This window comes from Salmo salar, chromosome ssa24, assembly GCF_905237065.1.
Source record: "Salmo salar chromosome ssa24, Ssal_v3.1, whole genome shotgun sequence".
Classification (NCBI taxonomy): Eukaryota; Metazoa; Chordata; class Actinopteri; order Salmoniformes; family Salmonidae; genus Salmo; species Salmo salar.
In genome coordinates this window covers 4366361-4394198 of record NC_059465.1, presented here as the reverse complement: position 1 = coordinate 4394198, position 27838 = coordinate 4366361, and the positions used below count along the sequence as shown (strand labels likewise).

Sequence of the window (27838 nt, the reverse complement as noted above, 5' to 3'; positions counted from 1 at the left end):
TATCAGAATTAAGTTTAGGAGCCTTCTCCTTAATAATTGTCAATATCTGTAGATGTGGGCTTTTACTTGAACTCATCATCAGTTCCATAGAAAGCTTGTCTGTAGGGAATTATATGACTAACATTCAAGAGAACGTTGTAGGCTACTGTATACAGCTGGATTTCCAGAGGTTACTTTTGTGAGGTGCACTTCATCCTTTCTCAAGTCCTCTGGTGGCGTTGGAGGAGATTGCAGCTTTCCCTTCTCTGAGAATGAAGAGATTTATTGTTGACACTGCAGCTGGTTATGGAATAACACCATAGAATAAATAGCACTGACATGCAGGTGTAGTGGTAGGCTATTGTCTAGTGTGGTGTTTTGCATGTACATAAGTATTAATTTATTGTGTTTCCTGTTTTAAAATGTTTTGATCAAAGGAAATAAATGATTGCGATTTTTGTGGAAATTCAAGAATGCTGTACTATTTGTAAATACTGTTTGATTGAGCTTTGAGATGCTGTCAAGCATTTAGAACCATAAACATGTAGGCCTATACCTGTGTTTGTATAGGCCTACATGTTTATGGTTCTAAATGCTTGACAGCATCTCAAAGCCCTTGTAGGGTGGCCAAAATTAGGGTGACTAAATCAATGGAGGCAAGAGAAAATAGGCAATATTGCACAGCATCGCGTCAACTAGGCTGGATCCTGTGCGAGAATGAAGGATGCCTGACAGGCTCACTTTCACGTTGAACTCCGCATCTTTCTTTTCCAATCTGCAGGACCTAAAACTAAAAATCAGTAAGATAGATATCAATTTTGAGACATGGCATGTAGGCCAAGTATTTTCATATTTTAGTATACACTTTTCATATTAATGCGAAATTCCTGTACTTTTTCGAAGATTACCCACAAAAAACAAGGTATCTCTGAAATGTCAACGGAGCACTGAGTTTACCGCTGGCTTTTTATTTATGCTACCTGCGAAAAGAACTTTGAAGACGACCACCACAACATTTCGAGAAAGTTGCGTCGAGAAAGCTGCACGCTATGTCAACAGAGCTCAGTGCTAATTATCGGGAGGGGTCCACCTACGGCATCATCTCTCAGAGCAGTCATCCCTCAGGGTCTCTATGCTGCGATCTTTTGATGTCATCTCTCAGTGCAGTGCATCTTTCAGCAAAAGTGGGGGTTTCGAAACGAGTGGACGTTTCGAAAGGGACCACATAAGGAGAAGTAGGGGGTTTAGAAAGGTGCAGTGGTGTAAAGTACTTAAGCAAACATACTTTAAAGTACTACTTACGTCGTTTTATTGAGTGTCTGTACTTTACCTTACTTCACTACATTTCTAAAAATAATGATTTACTTTTTACTCCATACATTTTCCCTGAAACCCAAAAGTACTAGTTACATTTTGAATGCTTAGCAGAACAGAAAAGTGTCCAATTCACACACTTATCAGGAGAACATCCATGGTCATCCCTATTGCCTCTGATCTGGCTGACTCACTAAACACAAATGCTTTGTTTGTAAATGATGGCTGAGTGTTGGAGTGTGTCCCTGGCTATCTGTAAATTTAAAAAAACAAGAAAATTGTGCCATCTGGTTTACTTAATATAAGGAATATTACATTATCGTACTTTTACTTTTGACACTTAGATATATTTTAGCTATTACATTTACTGTTGATACTTAAGTATATTTAAAACCAAATACTTTTAGACTTTGACTCAAGTAGTAGTATTTTACTGGGTGACTTTGACTTTTTCTCGAGTCATTTTCTATTAAGGTATCTTTACTTTCACTCAAGTATGACAATTGGGTACTTTTTCCACCACTGGAAAGGTGCCACTCAAGATGTCGTTTGGTTTATCGAACATTAGTTATGGTCTGCAGAGATGACAGCAAGGAATTGTCTATTCATGTCTATTCACTCACTGTGAGCTGTGTCTTTGATTGTTACCTACTCTTAGCCATGTATGTAACGTTAAGTTTTTCATAAGTACAAATGCTAGCGAACGTTAGCTACTGTAACTTGTAAAAAAATCATTAATTTTACTATGTATTATTAATAATTGAATATTTAAATAATAATAATAATAATAATTTAAATATCAAGTCATGGCGGTTCGAGTAGTTATGGAATTCCAGGGCTTCTAGTGTTGACTCTTTTTGAAATTCCCACTTCTCCTTATATGGTTCCTTTTGAAATTCCCACTTCTCCTTATATGGTTCCTTTTGAAATTCCCACTTCTCCTTATATGGTTCCTTTTGAAATTCCCACTTCTCCTTATATGGTTCCTTTTCAAAACCCCCATTTCTCCTAATATGGTTTCTTTCTAAACGCCCACTCCTTTTGAAACCCTGCTCTTTTTCTGATAGATGCACTGCACTGAGAGATAACATATCAGTAGGTGGCAGCATCGAGACCCTGAGGGTTGACTGCACTGAGAGATGACATCGTAGATGGACCCTATTGTTATTAACAGACGTATTAGGTTACAAACTCCGACTTGTTGGATATGCTGTTAATTAAATGTTAAAGAAAGACCCCACTGGACAATTCAGAACATTAATAATCATATTTGTCTTTGTAAAATGTATTTTATAACATAATGTAAGGAAGTAACATTTCATCACCAAAGCGTGTTTTTTTACCTGACACCCTATTCTGTGAAAAAGAAGTCACTGAGACTGAACTGAATGAATGGTACAACACTTGAGAAAACAGCAACATGACTTCAAATGCTGGATATTTTGTCAATGCTAAGGGGGGACTGCTTGATGATTCCAGCGTTATTACTTTCAAAGCCTCTCAACCACTCAGAACTTTCCCATGCCAACTATTCAGCCATCACTCACTTATCTTCCTTTAAAACCTATTTTTTCCACAGATATCTTTCTCCCTGGATGCAGTTGTCTTATAGTTACAGTTTGCCCAGGGCCATTGTTTGCTTTTAGCAAGTGTTTATGTAATTTACAGCATATCGAATGTTGTAATTTCTGATTGCTAGGGTGTGAGATCAAGGCTGTGACACACGCACGCACGCAAATACACACACATGCATGCAAAAAAAAAAAAAAAACTTTCTGTGTATTTACATCGATTAGAGCTACAACAACAGCTCCATTTACTGCAATCAACAATCTAAACTCTAAAACACAACAGTACTCAAGGTGACATAACCCAGCTAGCACATAAAGTTCTGAGAACAGTATGTTTCTTGGAGCTTGGTGAGGGCGTGGTTGTCCTATGGTTAAATTGCATTCAACCTCCCCACAACTTTCTGGGAATGGTGCAGGATAGTTGTTTGGCTATGAAACATTCTCAGCACATTTAACCTCTACAGGATCGGTTTAAGGAACTTGAAAAAAAAAACAATTTTCTTAGTATTTCATTACTTTTAAAGTTGAAACATGGTTACATATAATTTACATGTTGGTAATGTTTTAGGCACGTTCTCCAACTGGTTTGGAATTGGGAATGTTCTCAAATAGTTCAGAGAACGTTAATAAAAAACAACGTTCTTCTGTGGGAATTTCAGTTCTTCAGCATAACGTTTCCTACAGGTTTCCTCATGGTTCTATTTAAAGTCATGTTCTCAAATTGTTCCAAGAATGTGAAGAAAACATTTGATAAAATCCACAAGAAAACTTTTTAGTAACGTTCAGAGAACATTCTAAGAATGTTATTTAAAAAACATATACATTCTGTTCTCAGCATTAACAAAACTCTCTGTATCCTCTATCTTGCTAAGTGTGTTCAAGTGTGTTGGCCTTGCCCACTAACTGGCTACACCTGATCTTAACGAGTGCTTGTTTCCTTTGAAATTGGGTCTGTTTGAATATATAAAAATAAATAGATTTGTATGCATTAAAAAACATGGCATGTTAGCTCCATCCTGGTGGCGCAGTGGACTAAGGACAGTTGTTTGCATGATAAATGCCTAAATAAATTAATTTCCATGTTTCCTACCTGTGCTTGGAGTTCAAAAAGTTAAACCAAAATAAGCTAGCAGTTTTATTAAAAGTGTTATTGAAACATTCATTTAAAGTTTTAAGGAAGTTATTCAAAAATCTCCAAATAACCTATAATTTCTGTTCTCAGAGCATTAATTAAACCTCAGAGGAAAACATTCAAGGAACCAGAGTAAAACATTCTCAGTTAGAACCTCCCTGCAAACAAAAAAATAAATGTTCCCAGAACAGGCAACATTTTTACTTCTGTTCTCAGAACTTTTAAAAAGCTTTCAGTTTTACCGGTCAAGAAAAGTATGGCTTCGTTCCCACAACCAATGTAAAACCAAAAACATACCAAAAACATACATTCCCACAACTTCCAAGGAACCAAATGTGCTAGCTGGGTAAGGTGTCATTTGGGACACAGCCATACACATCCTAACTGACTTTTCTCAATCATCCTTCAATGTTCCTATCCTGCCTTTCCCTTCATCATACACTTATCAATAAACTATTTATATTGAAGAAGCATAACACTATTTACAGGAGTCTAACAGTTGCTGTCGCAGAAATTCCATACAGCTTCCGCTGTAATTGTCCTATGTTACATAGTCATATCATTTTATAAATCATATTTGTGGGTATGATTACTACTTGGACATACACTTAATAAATTATAAATAAATAATATAATAAATATTATGAATCCATAAGGTATTGTCCATCAACGTTATATCCAGTTACAGGCTGTAACCATGTTTTGTGTTCAACATGGCAACATGGCCTCCTGGATGCTTGGTCTTCATGCTCCCAAAGTGTCTGAAAACAAAGCAGGGAGAAGAACTTACATTATTATCTTAAGAAAATAACCAAAGAAATATACTCCCCAGTCTAACTGCATAAAATATGTATAAGAGTCTCCTCTTTCATTAGAACTTGGCTGATGATGAGCCAGAGCCGCAGAGAGTATGCAAATAGAACAGTCTTAAAAAAAGCAGCTGCAGTGCACACTACAGTAGTTACTAGTCTTTCTCTTCCCACAAAATAAAGCATATTCCTTGATCGACTAGATACAACTGATTGTGCCCACTCCACCTAATACGGTACATACTGTACCTCCATGTGTTTGACTCGTGGTTGTATACTTCTATTGTTTTCAGATTGGTAATGCCATCAGAGCCTCCTACAGCCAACAACGACCCATTGAACACCATCAGGGACATCTGAAAAGGACAGACCGGATAGGAGCACCAGTGAGCCACAAGAGCTAATGTGAAAGGTTGACTCAGCAAGATGATATCATCATAAACAATGAGACAATTTCCCACTTACAGACATCAACATTAACAGTAAACAAATCTGACAAGGGTGTAATTATTGTCTCTTAGAAAGGATGTGTGCTAAGAGACAGTAATGGGCATCTTAGGAGATCTGGGAACTGTTGATATGGGAAGTCGTCCAATAACCAAGAGGGTGGCCAAAAAGGGTATGTGTGACCAATCACTTACGTTGTTCCTCTTGCACCTCATGTGTTTGACGGGGGTCCATCTCAGAGCGTCTGGATCAAACTTCTCTGCAGCGCTGAGCTCCAGGTTGAGGTCATCCCGTCCTCCGGTCACAAACAGACGTCCCAGGTACACACAGCAGCCAGCGTTCTCTCTAGCGGTCAGCATGGCGGGGCACACATACCATATCCCGTCCAAGGGATTAAAACGCTCCACTGGGGATCACAGAACACAGACATATACAGGTCATAAACAGATACAGCCCACAAAATACATACGGACCTTGAAAAAGACAGGGCAGACACATGGTCATGGATGAGGTCTTTTAGGGGGAAATACAGAGACAGCACCAATGATACTGCGACAACAGCACAATTCAAGTATTGTTGTTTTCTTCATCTGTTTCTGGTTAGTGGGCTAAATCTCACTGAAATAGAATTAAACAGGTTATTGGACTCTTACTGGATTCTTACTAGTTTATCTGCGGTAACTGTATCCTTTGTTGTCAGATTCTTGCCCAGCTAGCAAATAACGTTCTGAGAACCATATGTTTCTTAGAGCTTGTTGAGAGTGTGGTTGTCCTATGGATATTTTGCATACAACCTTCCCACAACTTTCTGAGAATGGTGCAGGATAGTTGGTTGGCTTAGGAATATTCTCAGCACATTTAAGGAATTACTTTAACAAAATGTTTCCTAAAAGTTCAAACATTGTTACATTTAATTCCATTTTTATTAATGTTCTAGGAACGTTCTCCAAATGGTTTGACATTGTTAATGTTCTAAAAAATTTTCGAGAACGTTAAGAAAGCGTTCTTCTGTGGGAATGTTAGTACTTCAGCATAACGTTTCCTTCAGGGTCCCTCATGGTTCTATTTAAAGTCATGTTCTCAGATTGTTCCGAGAAGCTAAGAAACAACGTTCTTCTGTGGGAATGTCAGTACTTCAACATAATGTTTTCTGCAAGTTTCCTCATCCTTCTATTTAAATGTCAGTACCTCCACAGAACATTCCACACAAGTTGGATTGTGAGTTCTAATAACAACATGTGTATAAAAATTATAGCATGTTGGATGATATTTCTTTTATAATAAATACATTTTCGATCCTACCTCCAACTAAAAAACTGAAGTAAATAAAGTCCTCGATAAAGGACTACAAAATAAATGGTGGACAAAACAGGAATTGAAATATATATCTGCCCCAAAACATACAGTTTCGATCATTTATGGTCTGTTTAAGGTTCACAAATCAACCACAGACCCTCAATTAAGACCTATCGTTTCAGGTATTGGCTCCCTAACAGAAAAAAGTGTCTTGTTATGTGGACTTTCACATTTATCCATTAGTCAAACAGTTGACATCTTCTTTAAAAGACGCCAATGATTTTATAATGAAACTACAAAGTATACCAGTTATTAGTGAAGGAGATTGGCTAGTCACTTTTGATGTTTCATCAGTATATACCAATATTTTGAAAGATGGAGGTATGGAAGCCTTGAAATTCTTCCTCTCCAACCGTTTAAGCGATATGCCTACAAATCATATGTTTGAGCTTGCACATCTAGTGCTTAGTAAAAACTATTTTCTATTTGATACATATTATTATCTACAGTACATACTTTTGGAAGAGCAATGGGAACTCCACTAGCTCCCAACTATGCAAATCTCTTCATGGGGAAATTCAAATTGTATTTATTTATGAAAGTATCCTTACAAAGATTATGTTAAATATTGGACCCGCTATATACAGTGCTTTTGGAAAGTATTCAGACCCCTTGACTTTTTCCACATTTTGTTTCGTTGAAGTCTTATTCTGAAATGGATTAAAAAAAAAAGAATCCCCCTCATCAATCTACACACAATACCCCATAATGAAAATGCAAAAATACGTTTTTAAGAAATCTTTGCAAATTCATTACAAATAAAAAACTGAAATATCACATTTACATAAGTATATAGACCCTTTACTTAGTACTTTGTGGAAGCACCTTTGGCAGCGATTACAGCCTCAAGTCTTCTTGGGTATGATGCTACAAGCTTGGCACACCTGTATTTGGAGAGTTTCTCACATTCTACTCTGCAGATCTTCTCAATCTCTGTCAGGTTGGATGGGGAGTGTCACTGCACAGCTATTTTCAGGTCTCTACAGAGATGATCGATCGGTTCAAGTCCGGGTTCTGGCTGGGCCTCTCAAGGACATTCAGAAACTTGTCCCGAAGCCACTCCTGCGTTGTCTTGGCTGTATGCTTAGGGTCGTTGTCCAGTTGGAAGATGAACCTTCACCCCAGTCTGAGGTCCTGAGCTCTCTGGAGCAGGTTTTCATCAAGGATCTTTCTGTACTTTGCTCTGTTCATCTTTCCCTCAATTCTGACTAGTCTACCAGTCCCTGCCGCTGAAAAACGTCCCCACAGCATGATGCTGCCACCATCATGCTTCACCTTAGGGATGGTGCCAGGTTTCCTCCAGACGTGACGCTTGGCAATCAGGCCAAAGAGTTCAATCTTGGTTTCATCAGACCAGAGAATCTTGTTTCTTATGGTCTGAGAGTCCTTTAGGTGCCTTTTGGCAAACTCCATGCGGGCTGTCATGTGCCTTTTACTGAGGAGTGGCTTCCGTCTGGCCACTCTACCATAAAGGCCTGATTGGTGGAGTGCTGTAGAGATGATTGACCTTCTGAAAGGTTCTCCCATCTCCACAGAGGAACTCTGGATCTCTGTCAGAGTGACCATCGGGTTCTGGGTCACCTCCCTGACCAAGACCCATCTCCTCCGATTACTCAGTTTGGCCGGGCAGCCAGCTCTAGAAAGCGTCTTGGTGGTTCCAAACTTCTTCCATTTAAGAATGATGGAGGCCACTGTGTTTTTGGGGACCTTCAATGCTGCAGAAATGTTTTGGTACCCTTCCCCAGATCTGCGCCATGACAGAATCCTGTCTAGGAGCTCTACAGACTATTTCCATCGACCTCATGGCCTGGTTTTTGCTCTGACATGCATTGTCAACTGTGGGACCTTAAATAGACATGTGTGTGCCTTTCCAAATCATGTCCAGTCAATTAATTTACCACAGGTGGACTCCAATCAAGTTGTAGAAACATCTCAAGGATGATCAATGGAAACAGGATGCACCTGAGCTCAATTTCGAGTCTCATAGCAAAGGGTCTGAATAGTTATGTACCTTATGTTTTTGCTTTGTCATTATGGGGCATTGTGTGTAAATTGATGAGGACATGTTTTTATTTAATCAATAAGGCTGTAATGTAACAAAATGTGGAAAAAGGGAAGGGGTTTGAATATTATTGGAATGTGCTGTAGATGATTGCTTTAATGATCTGGACTGGTTCTGATATTAAATTAAGTGAATTTCTTAACAAAATGAACTCTATGGTGTACAATCAATAACATTAACTCTCTACATTTCTTAGATGTACTTGTTACAAAGAAGGGACAATCTCTAAGTACTACAGTTTATAGAAAACCTATAGATAAAAATGCCAAATTGACAGCTGATAGTTATCACTCTCTCCCCCTAAAAAGAGGTTTACCAGTAAGCCAACATCATAGAGTGCGTTACGTCTGTGACACAGAGAGGGAATATGATAGACAACCAAATTCTCTCATTGAGCGTTTTCGCTTGAAAAGATACCCCAATATCTGCCTTGATAAAGCTCAAAAACAAGTTAAAAGTTTGAACAGAATCCAGTTTCTTAATAAATCTCAACAAAAACAGAATAAACAGTTTTCTGTAAACTTTATTCTGTACTTACTTTCAATGATAGCCGTAATGGCATCAAGTCAATTGCCAATAAACATTGGCACATATTATCATTTCTCCTTTTTAAATTCTGTCTTCCAGAATCCACCTTTATTCACCTATAAACGATCAAGAAATCTATCAAACATATTGGTTAAATCAGAGGTATTCAGAGAGAGAAAAGAGGCATTCATAAAATAATGCTTCCCTTGTAGATCTTTTACCCCTTGTACCACCATAAGGAACTGTTCTAATTTTGAATGCTATCAGACTTCTATGACCTGTGCGATAAAGTAATGTATAACTTGCACTACTAAAGGAGTTATTTATATGTTACAGTATTCTTGTGATAAGATTTACATTGGAAAAACACCCTGTGCCTTGAAAGTACATCTTGGAGAACAAAGATCCACTATTAGATGTCAAGATATCACCTCGCCAGTTGCGAGACACTCTATAGAACAAAATCATTATTTTAATGAATTGCGTTGCGTTGGGATCGAAAAAGTTATTTCCATCACGTAGAGGAGGTGACTATGACAACAAATTACTCCATTTTTTCCACAACTTTGGAAGTATGCTTGGGGTCATTGTTCATTTGGAAGACCCATTTAACTTCCTGACTGATGTCTTGATATGTTGCTTCAATATATCCACATAATTTTCATGCCTCATGATGCCATCTATTTTGTGAAGTGCACCAGTCTCTCCTGCAGCAAAGCACCCCCACAGCATGATGCTGCCACCCCATGCTTCACGGTTGGGATGGTGTTCTTCGGCTTCAAAGCCTCCCCTTTTTTCCTCCAAACATAACGATGGTCATTATGGCCAAACAGTTCTATTTTTATTTCATCAGACCAGATGGTGTTTATACTTGCGTACTATTGTTTGTACAGATGAACGTGGTACCTTCAGGCATTTGGAAATTGCTCCCAAGGATGAACAAAACTTGTGGGGGTCTACCATTGTTTTTCTGAGGTCTTGGCTGATTTCTTTTGATTTTCCCATGATGTCAAGTAAAGAGGCACTGAGTTTGAAGGTAGGCCTTGAAATACATCCATAGATACACCTCCAATTGACTCAAATGATGTCAATTAGCCTATCAGAAGCTTCTAAAGCCATGATGACGTTTTCTGGAACTTTCCAAGCTGTTTAAAGGCACAGTCAACTTAGTGTATGTAAACTTCTGACCCACTGGAATTGTGATACAGTGAATTCATACAGTGAAATAATCTGTCTGTAAACAATTGTTGGAAAAATTACTTGTGTCATGCACAAAGTAGATGTCCTAACCGACTTGCCAAAACTATAGTTTGTTAACAAGAAATTTGTGGAGTGGTTGAAAAATGAGTTTTAATGACTCCAACCTAAGTGTATGTAAACTTCCGACTTCAACTGTACATTCAGATCTCAGCATCAACAAAACTCTTTATCCTCTATCTTGTTAAGTGTGTTCAGGTGTGTTGGCCGCGCCCATTAAATGGCTTTGGGAAACCATGGCTAGTGGACTAATTCCAGGGATAGAGAACAGAGGATCATAGCTTTGACTCTCACTGATGCTGTGTCACAATTTAAAAAACTGTTCCCATGAATAATGCCTAAGCAAATGTATTTCCACGTATCCTTCTGTATCTGTGCATGGAATTCAAAAGGTCCAATGCATACGTTTTTATCTCAATATCAAATTATTTCTGGGTAACAGTTAAGTACCTTACTGTGATTGTTTTCAATAAAAAAATTAAAAAAATAAACAAAAATAGCTTCTTAGCAAAGAGCAATTTCTCAAACAATAATTTTGCTAGGACTGTGTAGGAGTGGTCAGAGTAGCAGTTATTGGCAGAGAGGTTTGTAATTCTTTCTTTCTTTTTTCATTTTTACCCCCCTTTTCTCCCCAATTTCGTGATTACGATCTTGTCTCATCACTGCAACTCCCCAATGGGCTCGGGAGAGGCGAAGGTCTAGTCATGCGTCCTCCGAAAACCTAACCCGGAAGCCAGCTGCACCAATGTGTCGGAGGAAACACTGTTCCTGACGACCGAAGTCAGCCTGCAGGTGCCCGGCCAAACACAAGGAGTCGCTAGAGCGTGATGAGCCAAGTAAAGCCCCCCCCGGCCAAACCCTCCCCTAACCAGGACAACACTGGGCCAATTGTGCCCGGCCTGTGGGACTCCCGGTCATGGCTGGTTGTGACACAGCTGTACTGACGCCGCAACACTGCAATGCAGTGCTTTTGACCGCTGCGCCACTTGGGAGGCCTCGGAACTCTCTTTCTTATTGGTCTATTAACTAATTTAACGCATGGTGTTGTCACCAGGCAGGCCAAATCTCCATCCCAACAAAACAGGTTCGAAATTTCAGGCAATCTTTTCAAGCATCTCTTACACTATAAGGGCATTATAATAAATGTCACAATTTCACATTATTATTCCAACCTCATAGTATGAAAATATATATAAAACACAGGAAAATCACGTTTTTGATTACATTACATTACATTACATTTAAGTCATTTAGCAGACGCTCTTATCCAGAGCGACTTACAAATTGGTGCATTCACCTTATGATATCCAGTGGAACAGCCACTTTACAATAGTGCATCTAAATCTTTTAAGGGGGGGGTTAGAAGGATTACTTTATCCTATCCTAGGTATTCCTTAAAGAGGTGGGGTTTCAGGTGTCTCCGGAAGGTGGTGATTGACTCCGCTGTCCTGGCGTCGTGAGGGAGCATGTTCCACCATTGGGGTGCCAGAGCAGCGAACAGTTTTGACTGGGCTGAGCGGGAACTGTGCTTCCTCAGAGGTAGGGGGGCGAGCAGGCCAGAGGTGGATGAACGCAGTGCCCTTGTTTGGGTGTAGGGCCTGATCAGAGCCTGAAGGTATGGAGGTGCCGTTCCCTTCACAGCTCCGTATGCAATCATCATGGTCTTGTAGCGGATGCGAGCTTCAACTGGAAGCCAGTGGAGAGAGCGGAGGAGCGGGGTGACGTGAGAGAACTTGGGAAGGTTGAACACCAGACGGGCTGCGGCGTTCTGGATGAGTTGTAGTGGTTTAATGGCACAGGCAGGGAGCCCAGCCAACAGCGAGTTGCAGTAATCCAGACGGGAGATGACAAGTGCCTGGATTAGGACCTGCGCCGCTTCCTGTGTGAGGCAGGGTCGTACTCTGCGAATGTTGTAGAGCATGAACCTACAGGATCGGGTCACCGCCTTGATGTTAGTGGAGAACAACAGGGTGTTGTCCAGGATCACGCCAAGGTTCTTAGCACTCTGGGAGGAGGACACAAGGGAGTTGTCAACCGTGATGGCGAGATCATGGAACGGGCAGTCCTTCCCCAGGAGGAAGAGCAGCTCCGTCTTGCCGAGGTTCACCTTGAGGTGGTGATCCGTCATCCACACTGATATGTCTGACAGATTACACTGGGCCTTTAAGAAAATTATTAATAATAACCATAACAAAGCTTTCACAACATTTAGAAAATGTTCTTTGAATGTTAATTAATTACCTTCAAATAACCTATAATTTTCGTTTTCAGAGCGTTAATAAAACCTCCCAGGAAAACTTTCAGGAAACCAGTGTAAAACGTTCTCAGAACCTTCCTGCAACCAAAAAAATGAAAGTTCTAAAACAGGTGAAAATTTTACTTATGTTTTCAGAACTTTTAAAAAACATTGCGTTTTACCGGTCAGGAAACGCATGGCTTAGTTCCCACAACCATTGTGAAACCAAAAACATACGTCCCCAAAACTTCCAAGGAACCAAATGTGCTAGCTGTGTGTGTTCTTTCTAGCAAATCCCCTAGTGTCTGGGTTTTGTGAAAGCTGAAATGCTTATTGGAATTTTCACAGACAGAAATAAGCACTGACAAGTGGCAGCACAACATAACCCTCCCATGTGTATTTCTGGCAGACTCAGAGGGTTCAAGTATGTGCTTGTGTGTGTGTGTGTGTGTGTGTGTGTGTGTGCTCTCTGTCTGTGTATGTGTGTGTACTGTGTGTGCGTGTGGTGTGCGTGAACGCAAGTGTGTGTGTGTGTGTGTTGGTACCAGATAAAATGTCACATTGTTATGCATGACCAAAACTCTGCTACATTTTGAAGAGTGGTTCAAAGTAAATTAATTCCTCTGGATAGCAACAAATACAAACAAACATCTACAACCTTAAAATGTAGAGGCCTTAGGCCTTATACTGTAAGTAGGACCAGGAGTTTTTTCTGACTACATGACCTCACCAAGGCAAACTCTGGACCCTTCCTGTGATGCGTCCAGAGATCAGACATCGAAAGACCCCTGAAGCACAGACACAGGTCAACCATGCAGTCTGTCCTAATTAGAGTTCAAAAATTCCAGTAACTTTCCCAAAATTCCCAGGTTTTCCAGGATTCCTGGTTGATGGATTCCACATTTCTTGCTTCCCTCCTGATTCCAGGAATCTTCCAATCTGGTTTTCTGGAAAACCTGTCATTTAGGAAAAGTTACCAGACTTTTGCAACCCTAGTCCTAATGTTGTACGTTGAGTATGCCTATCTGTTATCTTATTGTTTTATTTATACCTGTGTTCATGGGTACGTCTCCATCGCTGCCTCCAATCACGTACAGCTGACCCTCCATCACAGCAGCAGCTGCCCCACAACGCTTGCTCAGCATCGGAGCCTGCTTCGTCCAGCTGTTCATTTTGGGATTATACCTGGTGGAATACGAAGAATATACAAACATTATGTTTCCAGAACAAAAGTAAGATTCATATGAGCATTAGTTAGACGGAGACACAGAAACTATGTCTAAATACATTGTTCAATTCTCCTTTTCCTCTGTCTGTATTCAGGTAAATCACAGAAAACAGGAAGTACCTAAAGAGTATTTAGACATGGCTCTGGCCTTTGTTATTATTTGTCTATCTTGCAACCATCATGCAACAACTGATGATAATATGGCCATACCTGTCAACAGTGTTGGTGCAGACCATGCCGTCATACCCTCCAAGGGCGTACAGGTATCCATCCATCTCCACCAGACACACTCCGCTGCGGGGGCTGCTCAGTGGGGCCACGTCGTTACTCCAGGTATTAGTTTGTGGGTCGTACCTGCAGAGGTAGGGAAGGGAGAGAGAAAGGGGGGGGGGGGATTAGCCTCATGTTTTAGATAAAGCTGGTAAAGACCTGTCTGGTGAACAGAGTTAGCTGTTAATAATTAGTTATCAACATCTCGATCAATGTGATACAAAAAGACTGAAACGTGCTGTTTAGGGATAGTAAAGAGAAATCCCCAAAACACTAACTTAGGTATGAGGAGCAAAATAAACTGTCAATGATGTGTCATAAATTATAGCTCTACTGCAGAAGTGGCAGAGTAAACCCTCAGTTGGAAACCAAAATTGTGTTGAGTGACAGAGTATGTTAGTTTGAGCATGCAATCAGTTAATTGTTCGGAAGTAGCACAGATTGCCGCCAGAGACACATCTTTTCCCTCTTGCAGGGCTCAAAAGGGAAAAAGTTTTTAAAAATGTATGCACTCACAACTGTAAATCGCTCTGGAAAAGAGTGTCTGCTAAATCACAAAAAAATATTATAAAAAAAATTATGGGAAACCCAGCATGAGGCCTAATCAAATGATGAGATCCCTGAGAGCCAGAGCCCAGGGCTTGAATGCTACTCTTTACTGCTCTCTGCTGCTGTCTGCTTTCTCTGCTCTGCCTTCAAGCAGACATATGGGAGTAACCGTCCAGACCGATAAGAAAAGGTTGAGCTCCGAGGGAACACTACCCACAAGGGATTGTCTTCGAGGAGGTGGAAGATTGTGAAGCAGAGAGGGGGAGCACTAGTCTGCAGAATAGTATCCCAATTAGCTTCCTTTTCTCCTGAAGTGCTGGATGTTTCCAGGAGACATAATGTCATCCCCACCCCTCACCCCCTTTACCCCACCATGCAGAGGCCTCCCTCCCCAGTGTCAACCTGTCCCCACATCTATCACGGATCCATCAAAATAACACCCCAATCCTGGGGATTCCTCTCTGACTACCCAGCCCCTCAGACTAAACCTCCAGACCTCCTGGTGGACCACCCTCCTGCTAGATTACCTCTCAATAGTAATCAGTTATCATATCAATGCACTGAAAATAAATGTGCAAATAAAAATATATTTTTTTAGAAATATATATTTACACACATACTATAAATATGAGTCAAACCTGTGACATATATTTATATTTATTTTATACAACGTAAATTTACATTTCAAAATATCAGGACATAATATCACAAACATTTAATGAACAAAGACATAGAAAAACATTCCTCAACATAGATAATGTTCTAATTACTGAGTGTGTGCACCTGCTGGATAACTATGTGAGCGCTCTTCAAATCAACAATCTGCGGTGGTGAGTACAGGTCAGCAGATGCTTTTAAACTTTGTTATAATTTATTCTTGCGTGTGATCTTTTATATTACCAATGTAGGATATGTCTAGCATTAAGAGTGTGTGCTTGAAATCATTAGCAACATGAGCAAACATTAGGAAACATTTGCAAATTGTTTTGGCACAATAATGAAGGAATGGCAATGGAGTAGAATGTTCAATGTGATGGGCGCTCTCCACACAAACACAAACGGTAGCCTACCTGCTGAAATAGGAAATACAAGTAAAGCATTACCAACAGTTCTATGGGCAGCCATCTTAAAACGCCTTTACCTGTCCACATTGCTTTTGTAGGTGACGCCATCGGACCCGCCCACTGTGTAGATCTTCCCATACAGGCCGCACACGGCCACATTACCACGGTGATTGATCATGGAGGCCATGTTCTTCCACTCATTCTCCAGGGGGCAGAACTGTTCCACTGGGCAGGAGGGGTCCTCCTGGGTCCAGCCGCCCACTGACAGGAGATACAAGGAGAGATGCATTTGTGAGTGAAACCAGTTGAGGAGTTTGTTACTTTATTGACAGGCCTGTATTTACCTGGTACTATTGAGACTAATAATTTGAATTATAATGATTTCCTTAAGATTGCTCCTCTGTTTCTTTGAGATTCATTAACGGGTACTGTATATCTTTTCGTCTATTTTTAATCCCACTATTATCAGGACTGCTCACAACTAAGGCTCACTCACTTACTACTACCTAACTGTTTAACCTAGGATATCTAAAGCACAAATAAAAAATCTTTGCATTCTCAAAAACACTGCAGAGTTTATTTTAGTTCATCATTCACACCCATAAGCGCCAGTTCCTTATTCAGACAATTAATATGATCCGTCCTCTCCAAAAATACCAGTCCTTAATGCCTGAGGGTAGGGTTAATTTATGATGTGTCACCCTCTCACTTTCAGGCCTGAACACTTAGCACTTAATGCCCTGGTCTAATCTTCTAGCTCAGCTGCCTGACGTGTGACTGTAAAGCAGAGGTACACAGTGTGTCATTCCTCCATGTCAAGTGAACATATCCAGCGAGGCCCCGCACTAAGTACAAAGATAATGCTGTTTAATTTGGAGTGCTTATCCCAAAAAGTATTGCAGACTGAAGTTCAGAAATGTGTTGATAGATATGGTGCACTTTGTTCTTTCTTTACATTTATTGAATTCAATATATTTCAGCCAGCCCCCGTGATCATATCCACCAAGTGTCAAACTGAATCTAAGATAGCTATGACTTTTACTCACATCAACCAATGCCAGACACAATCTGCATACCCATGGCATTGCAAGAACATATCACATTTTTAAAATGCATCAGAGTTTTAAAGATGTTGTTGCACTGATCATGCTACCACAATAAATGCATTTTAATTGTATGAAGATTCTTGGTGCCTTGTTATTTTCAATGTCCAATTAAACCTTAAACCAAAGAGCACCTTTATTCTAAATTTTTGAAGATCTAGTACACATGTCGCTTTTCCCAATTTTCATATTTTTTTTTTCTCTACAGGATTTCACATTTATCCAAATTGTCATGACATGCCATAGACACAAACATACCTGCATATAACATTTGGCATCCACCCTTTCCTGTGGAGTTAAGCAATGGCATTTTCCTTGATACAGTGGAAGTCGGAAGTTTATATACACATAGGTTTGAGTGATTAAAAATCGTTTTTCAACCACTACACACATTTCTTGTTAACAAACTATAGTTTTGGCAAGTTGTTTAGGACATCTACTTTGTGTATGACACAAGTAATTTTTCCAACAATTGTTTACAGACAGGTTATTTCACTTATAATTCACTGTATCACAATTCCAGTGGGTCAGAAGTGTACATACACTAAGTTCATTGTGCCTTTAAACAGCTTGGAAAATTCCAGAAAATGATGTTATGGCTTTAGAAGCTTCTGATAGGCTAATTGACATCATTTGAGTCAATTGGAGGTGTACCTGTGGATGTATTTCAAGGCCTATCTTCAAACTCAGTGCCTCTTTGCTTGACATCATTGGAAAATCAAAAGAAATTAGCCAAGACCCCAGAAAATAAATTGTAGACCTCCACAAGTCTGGTCCATCCTTGGGAGCAATTTCCAAACACCTGAAGGTACCACGTTCATCTGTACAAACAATAGTACTTTTGTGCGAAAAGTGCAAATCAGTCCCAGAACAACAGCAAGGGACCTTGTGAAGATGCTGGAGGAAACAGGTACAAAATTATCTATATCCACAGTAAAACGAGTCCTATATCGACATAACCTGAAAGGCCGCTCAGCAAGGAAGAAGCCACTGCTCCAAAACCGCCATAAAAAAGCCAGACTACGGTTTGTAACTGCACATGGGGAGAAAGATCATACTTTTTGGAGAAATGTCCTCTGGTCTGATGAAACAAAAATAGAACTGTCTGGCCATAAATCTCCACAGATTTCTTGTTAACAAACTATAGTTTTGGCAAGTCGGTTAGGACATCTACTTCGTGCATGACACAAGTCATTTTTCCAACAATTGTTTACAGACAGATTATTTCACTTAGAATTCACTGTATAACAACTCCTGTGGGTCAAAAGTTTACATACACTAAGTTGACTGTGCCTTTAAACAGCTTGGAAAGTTCCAGAAAATGTCATCGTGGCTTTAGAAGCTTCTGATAGGCTAATTGACATCTGGTCTGATGAAATAAAAATAGAACTGTTTGGCCATAATGACCATCGTTATGTTTGGAGGAAAAAGAGGGAGGCTTGCAAGCCGAAGAACACCATCCCATCCACGAAGCACGGGGTGGCAGCATCATGTTGTGGGGGTGCTTTGCTGCAGGAGAGACTGGTGCACTTCACAAAATAGATGGCATCATGAGGCATGAAAATTATGTGGATATATTGAAGCAACATCTCAAGACATTAGTCAGGAAGTTAAAGCTTGGTCGCAAATGGGTCTTCCAAATGAACAATGACCCCAAGCATACTTCCAAAGTTGTGGCAAAATGGCTTAAGGACAACAAAGTCAAGGTATTGGAGTGGCCATCACAGAGCCCTGACCTTGTGGAAGACTACCCGAAACGTTTGACCCAAGTTAAACAATTTAAATGCAATGCTACCAAATACTAATTGAGTGTATGGTACCCTTTGACCCACCGGGAATGTGATGAAAGAAATAAAGCTGAAATAAATAATTCTCTCTACTATTATTCTGACATTTCACATTCTTAAAATAAAGTGGTGATCCTGATGGTGGTGAACTGACTCTACGGCAGTCTGCAGAGTAACTGTCCACATAAATTGAACATAAGTGAGCACGTCTTTGAGGTAAAGTTACTGACCTATGTACATGACGTTGTTGAACACCTCTTTAGGGGGGAGTTTGGAGTGTTGTCTGCGCAGGGACATGGAGCTCAGGATGCCATGACGACCACCAACACCCCCTTGTCTGTCTTTGTGCATCATGACCTCCTGTGTGTCTGCTTCCCCAAGGGCCTCCCTACACACACACACACACACACACACACACACACACACACACACACACACACACACACACACACACACACACACACGCACACACAGGATCAGAATGAAAGTTCATGTAATGGTTAGTAATAATTTACGTTTACCATCTTCAAATTACCTGGTATTTACTCATATCAAATTTATTACAGACTTTATAGGCTGTCACCAATAGGTCAAATATGCACACCCTGTACATACCAACATACTGTACTCATCATACTTCATTTTTATTAAGCATAACATTTCTCAGCTTTCAAAAAAGTTCATCCCGAGAAACAGGAAAATGTCTCTGTACTGTGGCATTTTCTTGGACACTATAAACTGCACCGTCTTACCAGTAATACTTTAACTACCGCAACAGAAATCACTGCATGTGTTCTCATTCACCATTGTGCTGTCTCTCTTAAGCAGAAGAAACTCTGATTAGAAAACATCCACATTAATATTCAGAGATCAAATCAAATGAAATTGCATTAGTCACATGCGCCGAATACAACAGGTGTAGACCTTACAGTGAAATGCTTACTTACGAGCCCCTAACCAACAATGCAGTTTAAAAAAATACAGATAAAAATAAGAAATAAAAGTAACAAGTAATTAAAGATCAGCAACAAAATAACAATAGCAAGACTATGTATAGGGGGGTACTGGTACAGAGTCAATGTGTGGGGGCACCGGTTAGTTGAGGTAATATGTACATGTAGGTGGAGTTATTAAAGTGACTATGCAGAGATGATAACAACAGAGAGTGGGAATGCAAATAGTCTGCAATAGCCATTTGATTAGGTGTTCAGGAGTCTTATGGCTTAAGGGTAGAAGCTGTTTAGAAGCCTCTTGGACCTAGACTTGGCGCTCCGGGATCCTCTTCCCGTGCGGTAGCAGAGAGAACAGTCTATGATTAGGGTGGCTGGAGTCTTTGACAATTGTTAGAGCCTTCCTCTGACACCGCCTGGTATAGAGGTCCTGGATGGCAGGAAGCTTGGCCCCAGTGATGTACTGGGCCGTGCGCACTACCCTCTGTAGTGCCTTGCAGTCGGAGGCTGAGCAGTTGCCATACCAGACAGTGATGCAACCAGTCAGGAAGCTCTCGATGGTGCAGCTGTAGAACCTTTTGAGGATCTGAGGACCCATGCCAAATCTTTTCAGTCTCCTGAGGGGGAATAGGTTTTGTCATGCCCTCTTCACGACTGTTTTGGTGTGCTTAGACCATGTTAGTTTGTTGGTGATGTGGACACCAAGGAACTTGAAGCACTCAACCTGCTCCACTGCAACCCCGTCGATGAGAATCCTTTCTTGAAGTCCACAATCATCTCCTTTGTTTTGATCACGTTGAGGGAGAGGTTGTTGTCCTGGCACTACACAGCCAGGTCTCTGACCTCCTCCTTATAGTCTGTCTCGTCGTTGTCTGTGATCAGGCCTACCACTGTTGTGTCATCGGCAAACTTAATGATGGTGTTGGAGTTGTGCCTGGCCGTGCAGTCATGAGTGAACAGGGAGTACAGGAGGGGACTGAGCACGCACCATTGAGGGGCCCCTGTGTTGAGGATCAGCGTGGCAGATGTGTTGTTACCTACCCTTACCAGCTGGGCACGGCCCGTCAGGAAGTCCAGGATCCAGTTGCAGAGGGGGGTGTTTAGTCCCAGGGTCCTTAGCTTATTGATGAGCTTTGCGGGCACTATGGTGTTGAAAGCTGAGCTGTAATGAATGAATAGCGTTCTCACATAGGTGTTCCTTTTGTCCAGGTGGGAAAGGGCAGTGTGGAGTGCAATAGAGATTGCATCATCTGTGTATCTTTTGGGGTGGTATGCAAATTGGAGTGGTTCTAGGGTTTCTGGGATAATGGTGTTGATGTGAGCCATGAGCAGCCTTTCAAAGCACTTCATGGCTACATACGTGAGTGTTACGGGTCGGTAGTCATTTTCGCAGGTTACCTTAGTGTTCTTGGTCACAGGCACTACGGTGGTCTGCTAAAACATGTTGATATTACAGACTCAGACACGGAGAGGTTGAAAATGTCAGTGAAGACACTTGCCAGTTGGTCAGCTCATGCTCGCAGTAGACGTCCTGTTAATCCGTCTGGCCCTGCGGCCTTGTGAATGTTGACCTGTTTAAAGGTCTTACTCACATCGGCTAAGGAGAGCGTGATCACACAGTCTTTCGGAACAGCTGGTGCTCTCATGCATGTTTCAGTGTTATTTGCCTCGAAGGGAGCATGGAAGTAGTTTAGCTCGTCTGGTAGGCTTGTGTCACTGGGCAGCTCTCGGCGGTGCTTCCATTTGTAGTCTGTAATGGTTTGTAAGCCCTGCCACATGCTGAACAGTGACAGTCATTCATTCATTACACACATAAAAATGCACACATTTACTACATAACTCCAAGAATTACTAGAATTACCCTGGGATACATATATGTCTGCCCCTTCTACCCTACCCAGCAGCCATGCCAGCCACCAGCTGTCATCCTGACTCATACGTCCCAAAAGCCTGCTGAAACCCTAACCCCTGTTAATGCTTCTTTAGAATCCGCATGCTTCTTTAGACACTGTATGAAACACAATTGACCGGATTCCTTTCCAAAGAGCACCGACAGGAATGTCTCTGTTTAGACTTAGAGGACTAGTGGTGTCATACATACAGACATAGAGTAAAGAGATGGACTGAAGAAGAGATATAGAGAGTGTCTGTGTTGAAGATATACTTTATATTGCTGGACACTACTGGAGACCTTTTGTCCTTTTTGAGATACAGTACAAAGCAGTGGAGTGGTGAAATTCATAGTCACCATATCGTCACAGGGGCATAGAGCTGTTATTGTCTGACCTGACCCTATCAGCTCTCGCTCTGAACCTCTCACTCTCCGTGATCCTCCCTTAAAGCTCCAATAGCGACCTGTATGTCCATTTATATTTCTATGGACACCGCAGAAATACCTAAAGTTGTCTGAATATTTCCTTTAATGTTAGTAAAAAAAAAACAGATCAGTATCACTGTTATCTACCCACACAGAAGATAGCTTCACCATTGCAGCAACTATTGACCAGAGAGTTACTGTTCAGAGCAGATGGTGAAGTAGCTGGAATACGTGGCTTACTGGGTAAGATCGACATTATGCTTAATCAGCTTTGAAAAAAATCTGCTGAGCCAGACAGTGACACAACATATTGGTGTAGTTGGCTTCCAACTCCTACTCATATTTTTTCATTAGGTTAAAATGTTAATTCACCTTTGCAGCAAGTGCATCAGTTAATATGAACTGCCAATACTGGATGAAATATGAATTGTGCATCAGCCAGCCTCAAGGGATTGACTTTTTCAGCACGCCTTAGACTGTAAAAAAGCAGAACCAAGGACTCCCTAGTTTGGGAATTTCAATATTCATGCAGATTTAAAAAACATAGCATTCACAACTTCTAAACATACATGCTCAAGTCATTATCATTTATAGACATACTTTGGGGAGAGTTGGAAGAGTTTTATCCTCTTGGCAGAAAATGTCTTAATAGAAATTAATGAAATTAACACATAGACAAACACTCACCAGGAAACAACACCTCCGGTATATTGGCCAAGGACTCAACGAGGCCTGTAATATGAATCCTATAAGACAGACACCCAAGGTCTGAAAAATAAAGTGTGAAAGTAATATCTAGTTCCTGTTATTCTCCAGGTGTAAATAGTAGTTTAGCCTCTTGTAGATGTTCCCCAAAGCCCCACAACAGCCCTGAGCCAGAGTCCTGGGAACCATCAATGAGCTCCAAACCCTGGTAAGAGGCCTTTAATGTTGTCACTTATGCAACCCTGGCCCTTGGCAGCACCCAGCTCAAGGCGTAGTCTAAGGATCAAGTCTTTCCATTTCCATCGTAAACCGGGCACTATTTTTATTTTTCAGGAGGCCAAAGGGTTCGGTGGAGGACGTTAAGTTAATGCTGACACTTAAATTTCATAAGATTTTACAGGTGGAAAAATGCAGATGGTAAGGTACTCTCTGTTGAGCTATTAAAATCTTACTCTGGCCGGAAAGAAAGGAACACACCTGTATAGTGCCAGCTTTTCCACCCTCTTCAGTGGTTTTCATATGGAAATAAATATTATATATTGAACAGAACGAGGGAAAGTTATGTGTTTCAAACATTCTGAAAAATAGGGATTTAATATAGTTTAATAGAGGAAAAGGGATAGTATACTGTCCCACCGCCATGTGCGATGGAGTTTCTCAATCACACCCTGGCACTCCCACACTCTTTTTTGCTTATTTATCAGCGATAATAAATTGATCTTTATTGTACATGAATGCTTCTGTAGATTATTTTGGATTACTTTATTTGGAAACCGCGAAGGTTGCACAAAGGTCAATAGAGGGTAAATTAATTTACAAAATATAGCTGTGAGCAGCAATGAACGGGATTCACAGGATGACGGAAAGGACACAAGATCAGTTGGATAACAAAGCAAGCACTCTATCATGTAGGAACTATCTTCCTTTCATGTGCAATTAGTGAAGCATTATCATGTTTATCTCTCAATACCACAAGGATGACACAAGTGAAGTTTAGTTTAGTGCTATAGGTTGGTTATCTTTGAATGCAGAAGGTATTCATTCTTAAAGTCATTACTTAATGTATTGAGTTTATATACCAATTCTGGGGTTAATTTGACTAATGGTTAATGTTAAGATTATGTTCACATTGTTCGCCTACATATTTTTAATATTTGACATTTTAGTAATTTACCAGATGCTCTTATTCAGAGCAACTTAAAGTTAGTGCGTTCATAGTATGTACATTTTTCCTCAATAAAGAAGTTATCAGCAAAGTCAGTGCTAGTAGGAAAAGTCAACTATCTAATTTATGACCGCTTTCTGGAGTCTCTTTGCATTTCCAATGTCTCATCACGTGTTTCTCTGTCTGTGTGTTTATAACAAAGGCCATGAACTCGGATACCTCCTGTGCCTCTACCTGTTGCTTCGGCATGTTGTTTTCCAAAGTTTTACTTTGTTTTATAAAAAAATAATAACAACTGTTTGTGTCAACACCTGCTACCAACTAGCCAGATAGCTAGCTAACTAGGTTGCAATGGAGACCGCTTTGCCTGGAATAGCTAACGAACACTTGCAGCACTGTAGAAGCTGTGTTTATTACATTCTTGTCCGGAACAATTTGACAATCCGGAGTTTCAATGCAACAATTGTTTGCTAGTGGAGGATTACAGGAATGAGGTGAAAGAGGAAAGGGGGCTATGCTTAGCAAGCAAATCTTAATTCTGTGTGAATTTAATGGGAAAACACAAATTGGAATAGCTTCGCTGCACTGGTGCTTGATCTACCTGCACCTACATCGCTGGGATTGCCTGTGTCCTATACGCTGACTCTGTGAGTATGTTTATAAAGAAGTGCATTGGAGATGTTCTACCCGCTGTGACAATTAAAACCTACCCTAATCAGGAGCCGTAGATGGATGGTGGCATTTGCGGAAAACTGAAAGCACGGTCCACCGCATTTAACCATGGAAAGAGGTCTGGGAATATATCTGAATATAAACAGTGTAGCTATTCCCTCTGCAAGGCAATCAAACAAGCTAAATGCCAGTACAGGGACAAGGTGGAGTCGCAATTCAACGGCTCAGACATGAGACGTATGTGGCAGGGTCTACAGGAAATCACAGACTACAAAAAGAAATCCAGCCACATCACGGACACCAACGTCACGCTTCTAGACAGACTAAACACCTTCTTTGCCCGCTTTGATGATAATACAGTGCCACCGTCGTGGCCCGCTAGCAAGGACTGTGCCCCCACTTCCTCTCCTTCTCCGTGGCTGATGTTAAAACATTTAAACGTGTTAACCCTCGCAAGGCTGCTGGCCCAGACAGCATCCCTATCCGCGTCCTCAATGCATGCGCAGACCAGCTGGCTGGTGTGTTTACGGACATATTCAATTGCTACCTATCCCAGTCAAATCAAATCAAATGTATCTGTCACATACACATGGTTAGCAGGTGTTAATGCAAGTGTTAATGCAAGTGTAGCGAAATGCTTGTGCTTCTAGTTCCGACCATGCAGTAATATCTAACAAGTAATCTACCAATTCCACAACAACTACCTTGTACACACATTTTTACATTTTACATTTAGTCATTTAGCAGACGTTCTTATCCAGAGCGACTTACAGTAGTGAATGCATACATTTCACACATTTAAAAAAAAATTCTAATTTGTACTGGCCCCCCGTGGGAATCAAACCCACAACCCTGGCGTTGCACACACCATGCTGGCGTTGCAAACACCATGCTCTGCCAACTGAGCCACAGGGAAGCTGACAACCTCAGGAGGCTGAAGAAATTCGGCTTGTCACCAAAAACACTCACAAACTTTTACAGATGCACAATCGAGAGCATCCTGTCGGGCTGTATCAACGCCTGGTACGGTAGCTGCTCCGCCCATAACCGGAAGGCTCTCCAGAGGGTAGTGAGGTCTGCACAACGCATCACCGGGTGCAAACTACCTGCCCTCCAGGACACCTACACCACCCGATGTCACAGGAAGGCCAAAACGATCATTAAGGACAGCAACCACCCGAGTCACTGCCTGTTCACCCCGCTAACATCCAGAAGGCGAGGTCAGTACAGGTGCATCAAAGCTGGAACGGAGAGACTGAAAAACAGCTTCTATCTCAAGGCCATCAGACTGCTAAACAGAAATCATTAACTCAGAGAGGCTGCTGCCTACATTGAGACCCAATCACTGGCCACTTGAATAAATGGATCACTAGTCACTTTATACAATGCACTCTAAATAATGGCACTTTAATAATGTTTACATATCTTACGTTACTCATATCACATGTATATACGGTATGTCATACCATCTATTGCACCTTGCTTATGTTGCTCGGCCATAGCTCATCCATATACTTACATGTACATATTCTCATTCACCCCTTTAGATTTGTGTGTATTGGGTAGTTGTTGGGGAATTGTTAGATTACTTGTTAGATATTACTGCACTGTCGGAACTAGAAGCACAAGCACTTCGCTACACTCACATTAACATCTGCTAACCATGTGTATGTGACAAATACAATTTGATTTGATTTGATTTTGATTTGATTCATATGCGACGGCGGTGCCGGCTACAACTATGCTGACTCCAGCAGCGGCTTCATCATCAAGGCCAGCTCCATTCCCTTTCTCTGGATCTGACAGGGCACTGCCTGCTGTGGGAGGTCTGGAACTGTCGCCGGTAGCAGCGGCGTACGCTATCCTGCTTCTCGTGGGCCCGTGAAAGGTTTAACAAATTGCGTGAGGGGTAGGAATGGGCGGATTTCTCTATTTCCTTCTCCGGCCGTTGTATTGGGCAGTTCGATGGTGAGAAGTGTCTCAGTCCCTGGAGCAAAAATGTTGTGCTATCCAGGAGCACGAGTACAGGACATCAATAAGCTGCTACCAAACATTTTAAACCAGCATAGGGAAATTGAGTCTATCATAGTTCATGTGGGATTAAATGACATTATGTAGGGCAGGACAGAACAGCTAAATATGGATTTTAAAGAACTGATTGGGTCACTGCTTGACACCAACAAAGGCCCAATAATTTCTGGCCCTCTGCCCTCCCTAAATCGTGGCATTGAATGTTTCAGCAGACTTTTAGCCATCCATAACTGGCTACGAGACTATTGCAGCTCTGTGGGTGTAACATTTATTGACAATTTTGATACCTTCTGGAAACAAAGCTCTTTTTATAAGGAGGATGGCATCCCCCCAAATCATTTGGGTTCCTGGATCCTTTCACAGCATTATAAAACTGCATTGAGATACTGTAATGACTTATCAATGATCCAAGCCCAGCTCAGTTAATCCATACCATTGTGTTGCTGAGTTTTCATAATGCTTCAGCAAATGTACATTGTCACATTTGGAAGACACAATGTAAGTATTCTAATTTATGTCCCTCTAACTGCCCTGAATGCCTCTGCTGATCCCACAGCTATTGTATGCAGTAATTATTTGCCTATGAACCAGAGTTATACTGTTAGCACTGAGGCAGTGTGCCCTAATAGGAAGTCCACTGTGTACCCTCAGGCCTGGAGGGAAGCAAAAGTAATTCTGCTACCTAAGAATATTAAAGCCCCCTTTACTGGCTCAAATATCTGACCAATCAGCCTGTTAACAACCCTTAGTAAACTTTTGGGAAAATTGTGTTTGACCAGATAGAATGCTATTTTACAGTAAACAAATTGACAACGGACTTTCAGCATGCTTATAGAGAAGGACATTCAACAAGCACAGCACTTATACAAATGACTGATGTTTGGCTAAGAGAAATTGATGATCAAAATATTGTGGAGGCTGTTTTGTTAGACTTCAGTGCGGCTTTTGACATTATCGATCATAGTCTGCTGCTGGAAAAACGTATGTGTTATGGCTTTACACCCCCTGCTACTGTATATTGTGGATAAAGAGTTACGTGTCTAACAGAACACAGAGGGTGTTCTTTAATGGAAGCCTCTCCAACATAATCCGCCTTCAGCGGTGGTCTGCAGCCAAGAGCCTTCAGCGGTGGTCTGCAACCAAGAGCCTTCAGCGGTGGTCTGCAGCCAAGAGCCTTCAGCGGTGGTCTGCAGCCCAGAGTCTTCAGCAACGGTCTACAGCCCAGAGTCTCCAGCGGGGGTCGGCAGCGCAGAACGGGAGCTACGCCCGGAGCCAGAGCCACCTCCGTAGTGGGAGGATTGGCGAA

General features: G+C 41.2%; 1 protein-coding gene across 4 annotated transcripts; it reads right to left on the bottom strand.

Annotated features, from left to right (window-relative positions):
• Nucleotides 1-2562: 2562 nt before the first annotated feature.
• On the bottom strand, nucleotides 2563-24609 carry LOC106585223 (kelch-like protein 20). 4 transcript variants are annotated; one of them, XM_045706781.1, is made up of 9 exons: nucleotides 22647-24609; nucleotides 19445-19511; nucleotides 18923-19060; nucleotides 15880-16063; nucleotides 14130-14273; nucleotides 13743-13876; nucleotides 5447-5658; nucleotides 5055-5161; nucleotides 2563-4757 (listed from the first exon to the last, which is right to left on the bottom strand). In XM_045706781.1, exons 3-9 carry the CDS (start codon nucleotides 19044-19046, stop codon nucleotides 4679-4681), a joined length of 984 nt encoding a protein of 327 aa, XP_045562737.1. In that variant the 5' UTR covers nucleotides 19047-19060; nucleotides 19445-19511; nucleotides 22647-24609; the 3' UTR covers nucleotides 2563-4678. The 4 variants fall into 4 exon arrangements, with proteins under 4 accessions (XP_045562737.1, XP_014026671.2, XP_014026672.2 ...); XM_014171196.2 differs by lacking the exon at nucleotides 19445-19511 and having other exon boundaries at nucleotides 18923-19080; XM_014171197.2 differs by lacking the exon at nucleotides 19445-19511 and having other exon boundaries at nucleotides 18923-19076.
• Nucleotides 24610-27838: the final 3229 nt, after the last annotated feature.